The sequence below is a fragment of the Tachysurus vachellii genome, chromosome 2 (genome assembly GCF_030014155.1).
Source record: "Tachysurus vachellii isolate PV-2020 chromosome 2, HZAU_Pvac_v1, whole genome shotgun sequence".
NCBI classification, from domain to species: Eukaryota; Metazoa; Chordata; class Actinopteri; order Siluriformes; family Bagridae; genus Tachysurus; species Tachysurus vachellii.
This window is the reverse complement of record NC_083461.1, coordinates 35,935,777-35,941,776: the sequence shown is the minus strand read 5'-3', so window position 1 is coordinate 35,941,776 and position 6,000 is coordinate 35,935,777. Positions and strand designations below refer to the sequence as shown.

Below are 6,000 nucleotides of genomic sequence, written 5' to 3'. Positions count from 1 at the left end.
GGAAGTGTATTATACTTTCAAAGGTGTGTTTCTTTCCGGAGAGTGAAGTAAATCATGTGGAAAAGTTCTGCTCAAAGTGGCCAAACGGATTGAATCCCAGACGCCAGAAATCCATCGTCTGGCCACATACGGAAGTCCTAAGAGGCCATGCTTTAATAAATTTTTTTGATTTTGGTTACCATAAGTGTGTGACACTTGAGAAAGAGGCACACACACTATGAAATACACCAGAAACATTTACATACAGTACATAAAATTACGTCCTCAGAAAACTGGTTTTTGTCATGTTGTAATAAAGAGAAAACTAAAACCAAAACAAATATAATAATGCATGACCTCTTTGGTCTTCCATAGATACAGGTCAAATTTTATTATTATTATTTTTATTTATTTATTTATTTTTAAATATAATAAGTGTCTGTCTTAGGGTCACAACATACTACAAGTCGACCGAAACCGACACCACACACACACAAGCAAATTCCTCAGGTTCTACGTTCAGGGCGCAGGGCAGCGGGATTTCATCGTTACCTTTAATAGCACTTTCCACTTTGACTTAATAATACAATCAGAGCAAGAGAGATAGAGATAGAGATAGATAGACAGGAAAAGAGAGAGGGAAGCAGAGCAATTAATGCGATGTTCAGTATGTTCAGTATGTGTATATCCATGTCCAAATTTCATCATCTTTTTTGTAACTGTGTAACTTTCACTACAAGATGGTTGTGATGATAAAAATGACCAAAACTTCATGCCAATTGGCCCGTCACTACCACGATCCTTTTTCATCTCAATGAATCGGTTAGTACGCTTTCTGTTTGAACGGTGCTGCGTAAGTAAACAATGTCATGTGAATTCTACATACTCGGATATCATTCATGCTGTTATCCAATCAGCTAGTCATGGGGCAGCAGAACAGTGAGGTTCATAACATCATGGAGACACAGGTCAAGAGCTTTATTGGAAAAACCTGGGGATGCAGTAGCCTAGTGGTTAAGGCGTTTGACTATCGATTAGAAGGTTATGAGTTTGAATCATAGGTCCACCAAGCTGCCACAGCTGGGCCGCTGTGCCAGGCCCTTAACCATCAGTTGTGTAAAATAAGATAACATGTAAGTCACTCTGGATAAGAGGCGTCAGTCAGATGCTGTGAATAAAAAACATCATCTTCATCTGGTCCAGTTTGGTTGAGACTGTAGATTTAGTCTCTTTTCTTGGTCACAGGAGTGAAATGTGATGTTTGAGATGCTTTTCTGTTCACCACGTTTGTAAAGAGCGGTTATTGCCATTAGCGTTCCTGTCAGCCGCTCTTCTCCGCCATGTGACTGCTGCTCGTTGGATTGTGTTTTCACAGTCTTTTGTGAGTGGAAACCCAAAATGATCAACATCCAACAACCATGACACGATCAAAGTTAAATATACTGAAAAATATTGAACGTTAACTGAAGCTCTTGAAAGTCTGCATGATTTTCTGCATCGCTCTGCTGCAACGTGATTGGCTTGTTGGATAATTGTATGAATTCGCCGGTACGGGTTTTCCTTCTTAAATTAAAAGCCGTATAGAAATAAAATGGAATTCTATTGAATTTGTTACTCTCTTGTAATTACAGCTGTTATTACAAATTAAACACAATTTTCTATGCCGGGGAAAAAAATTGACGATTCTGTGTTTATTAATTAATCTTTATATAAATAAGAGAGCTTAATATTAACCACCACTGTGGCATGAGACATGACAAAGACATTCAATGATCAACATGGACACAATAAAACAGTTTTATTCAGTCTCTGTTGTCATTTAAATCTGTGTTTGTGTGTGCATGTGTGTGGGTTTATCTGTACAGTATGTGTGTGTTTGACTTTACCTGCTGCCATTCGCAGTACGTTGTCTAAAGCTGGCATCACGTCTCTGTTTAGCTGGTTGTGTATCTGCCCACCCAACAACGGCCCAATGTCTGGATTTAATAAAAAAAGTAAATTAAAAGAAATCACGAAAATGTAATAAATATCTAAAAAAAATATTGCTAGAAAGGGACTAAGACGACTTACTGTCTAGATCAGAGAGAACTTTATTTCTGGCTGTTGTGTATTGTGCAGTCAGATAGTCGATTTGCTGTAAATGTAACACAATTCAACAGTAATTTAGTTAGATTGTGTGTTTCTTGGTGTGTTTGTTAGTTTGAAATCTGTATGTGTAATGACACACTGCTCTAGTACTGTGTCTTTGTGTTGTGTGTTACTGTGTCAGTAAAGTTACACTGTGTGTTTGTGTTGTGTGTTACTTTGTCAGTAAAGTTACACTGTGTGTTTGTGTTGTGTGTTACTTTGTCAGTAAAGTTACACTGTGTGTTTGTGCTGTGTTTACTGTGTCAGTAAATTTACACTGTGTGTTTGTGTTGTTACTGTGTCAGTAAAGTTACACTGTGTGTTTGTGTTGTGTGTTACTGTGTCAGTAAAGTTACACTGTGTGTTTGTGTTGTGTGTTACTGTGTCAGTAAAGTTACACTGTGTGTTTGTGCTGTGTGTTACTGTGTCAGTAAAGTTACACTGTGTGTTTGTGCTGTGTGTTACTGTGTCAGTAAAGTTACACTGTGTGTTTGTGTTGTTACTGTGTCAGTAAAGTTACACTGTGTGTTTGTGTTGTGTGTTACTGTGTCAGTAAAGTTACACTGTGTGTTTGTGTTGTGTTGTTACTGTGTCAGTAAAGTTACACTGTGTGTTTGTGTTGTGTGTTACTGTGTCAGTAAAGTTACACTGTGTGTTTGTGTTGTTACTGTGTCAGTAAAGTTACACTGTGTGTTTGTGTTGTGTGTTACTGTGTCAGTAAAGTTACACTGTGTGTTTGTGTTGTGTGTTACTGTGTCAGTAAAGTTACACTGTGTGTTTGTGTTGTGTGTTACTGTGTCAGTAAGGTTACACTGTGTGTTTGTGTTATGTGTTACTGTGTCAGTAAAGTTACACTGTGTGTTTGTGTTGTGTGTTACTGTGTCAGTAAAGTTACACTGTGTGTTTGTGTTGTGTGTTACTGTGTCAGTAAAGTTACACTGTGTGTTTGTGTTGTTACTGTGTCAGTAAAGTTACCCTGTGTGTTTGTGCTGTGTGTTACTGTGTCAGTAAAGTTACACTGTGTGTTTGTGTTGTGTGTTACTGTGTCAGTAAAGTTACACTGTGTGTTTGTGTTGTGTGTTACTGTGTCAGTAAAGTTACACTGTGTGTTTGTGCTGTGTGTTACTGTGTCAGTAAAGTTACACTGTGTGTTTGTGTTGTTACTGTGTCAGTAAAGTTACACTGTGTGTTTGTGTTGTTACTGTGTCAGTAACGTTACACTGTGTGTTTGTGTTGTTACTGTGTCAGTAAAGTTACACTGTGTGTTTGTGTTGTGTGTTACTGTGTCAGTAAAGTTACACTGTGTTTATGTTGTGTGTTACTGTGTCAGTAAAGTTACACTGTGATTATGTTGTGTGTTACTGTGTCAGTAAAGTTACACTGTGATTATGTTGTGTGTTACTGTGTCAGTAAAGTTACACTGTGTGTTTGTGTTGTGTGTTACTGTGTCAGTAAAGTTACAGTACACTGTGTGTTTGTGTTGTGTGTTACTGTGTCAGTAAAGTTACACTGTGTGTTTGTGTTGTGTGTTACTGTGTCAGTAAAGTTACACTGTGTGTTTGTGTTGTGTGTTACTGTGTCAGTAAAGTTACAGTACACTGTGTTTGTGTTGTGTGTTACTGTGTCAGTAAAGTTACACTGTGTGTTTGTGTTGTGTTGTTACTGTGTCAGTAAAGTTACACTGTGTGTTTGTGTTGTGTGTTACTGTGTCAGTAAAGTTACACTGTGTGTTTGTGTTGTGTGTTACTGTGTCAGTAAAGTTACACTGTGTGTTTGTGTTGTGTGTTACTGTGTCAGTAAAGTTACACTGTGTGTTTGTGTTGTGTGTTACTGTGTCAGTAAAGTTACACTGTGTGTTTGTGTTGTGTGTTACTGTGTCAGTAAAGTTACACTGTGTGTTTGTGTTGTGTGTTACTGTGTCAGTAAAGTTACACTGTGTGTTTGTGTTGTTACTGTGTCAGTAAAGTTACACTGTGTGTTTGTGTTGTGTGTTACTGTGTCAGTAAAGTTACACTGTGTGTTTGTGTTGTGTGTTACTGTGTCAGTAAAGTTACACTGTGTGTTTGTGTTGTGTGTTACTGTGTCAGTAAAGTTACACTGTGTGTTTGTGTTGTGTGTTACTGTGTCAGTAAAGTTACACTGTGTGTTTGTGTTGTGTGTTACTGTGTCAGTAAAGTTACACTGTGTGTTTGTGTTGTGTGTTACTGTGTCAGTAAAGTTACACTGTGTGTTTGTGTTGTGTGTTACTGTGTCAGTAAAGTTACACTGTGTGTTTGTGTTGTGTGTTACTGTGTCAGTAAAGTTACACTGTGTGTTTGTGTTGTGTGTTACTGTGTCAGTAAAGTTACACTGTGTGTTTGTGTTGTGTGTTACTGTGTCAGTAAAGTTACACTGTGTGTTTGTGTTGTGTGTTACTGTGTCAGTAAAGTTACACTGTGTGTTTGTGTTGTGTGTTACTGTGTCAGTAAAGTTACACTGTGATTATGGTGTGTGTTACTGTGTCAGTAAAGTTACACTGTGTGTTTGTGTTGTGTGTTACTGTGTCAGAAAAGTTACAGTACACTGTGTGTTTGTGTTGTGTGTTACTGTGTCAGTAAAGTTACACTGTGTGTTTGTGTTGTGTTACTGTGTCAGTAAAGTTACACTGTGTGTTTGTGTTGTGTGTTACTGTGTCAGTAAAGTTACACTGTGTGTTTGTGTTGTGTGTTACTGTGTCAGTAAAGTTACACTGTGTGTTTGTGTTGTGTGTTACTGTGTCAGTAAAGTTACACTGTGTGTTTGTGTTGTGTGTTACTGTGTCAGTAAAGTTACACTGTGTGTTTGTGTTGTGTGTTACTGTGTCAGTAAAGTTACACTGTGTGTTTGTGTTGTGTGTTACTGTGTCAGTAAAGTTACACTGTGTGTTTGTGTTGTGTGTTACTGTGTCAGTAAAGTTACACTGTGTGTTTGTGTTGTGTGTTACTGTGTCAGTAAAGTTACACTGTGTGTTTGTGTTGTGTGTTACTGTGTCAGTAAAGTTACACTGTGTGTTTGTGTTGTGTGTTACTGTGTCAGTAAAGTTACACTGTGTGTTTGTGTTGTGTGTTACTGTGTCAGTAAAGTTACACTGTGTGTTTGTGTTGTGTGTTACTGTGTCAGTAAAGTTACACTGTGTGTTTGTGTTGTGTGTTACTGTGTCAGTAAAGTTACACTGTGTGTTTGTGTTGTGTGTTACTGTGTCAGTAAAGTTACACTGTGTGTTTGTGTTGTGTGTTACTGTGTCAGTAAAGTTACACTGTGTGTTTGTGTTGTGTGTTACTGTGTCAGTAAAGTTACACTGTGTGTTTGTGTTGTTACTGTGTCAGTAAAGTTACACTGTGTGTTTGTGTTGTGTGTTACTGTGTCAGTAAAGTTACACTGTGTGTTTGTGTTGTGTGTTACTGTGTCAGTAAAGTTACACTGTGTGTTTGTGTTGTGTGTTACTGTGTCAGTAAAGTTACACTGTGTGTTTGTGTTGTGTGTTACTGTGTCAGTAAAGTTACACTGTGTGTTTGTGTTGTGTTACTGTGTCAGTAAAGTTACACTGTGTGTTTGTGTTGTGTGTTACTGTGTCAGTAAAGTTACACTGTGTGTTTGTGTTGTGTGTTACTGTGTCAGTAAAGTTACACTGTGTGTTTGTGTTGTGTGTTACTGTGTCAGTAAAGTTACACTGTGTGTTTGTGTTGTGTGTTACTGTGTCAGTAAAGTTACACTGTGTGTTTGTGCTGTGTGTTACTGTGTCAGTAAAGTTACACTGTGTGTTTGTGTTGTGTGTTACTGTGTCAGTAAAGTTACACTGTGTGTTTGTGTTGTGTGTTACTGTGTCAGTAAAGTTACACTGTGTGTTTGTGTTGTGTGTTACTGTGTCAGTAAAGT

At 37.9% G+C, this 6,000-nt stretch overlaps 1 protein-coding gene across 1 annotated transcript in view; it reads right to left on the bottom strand.

Annotated features, from left to right (window-relative positions):
* Nucleotides 1–6,000, bottom strand: part of prom1b (prominin 1 b) — a 52,646-nt gene that overhangs the window by 24,758 nt on the left and 21,888 nt on the right. The window contains exons 6-7 of the mRNA XM_060892072.1: nucleotides 2,050–2,113; nucleotides 1,866–1,955 (exon numbers count right to left, since the gene is read on the bottom strand). Of these exons, the coding sequence (XP_060748055.1) occupies nucleotides 1,866–1,955; nucleotides 2,050–2,113 (154 nt within the window). The remainder of the gene's footprint in view (nucleotides 1–1,865; nucleotides 1,956–2,049; nucleotides 2,114–6,000) is intronic.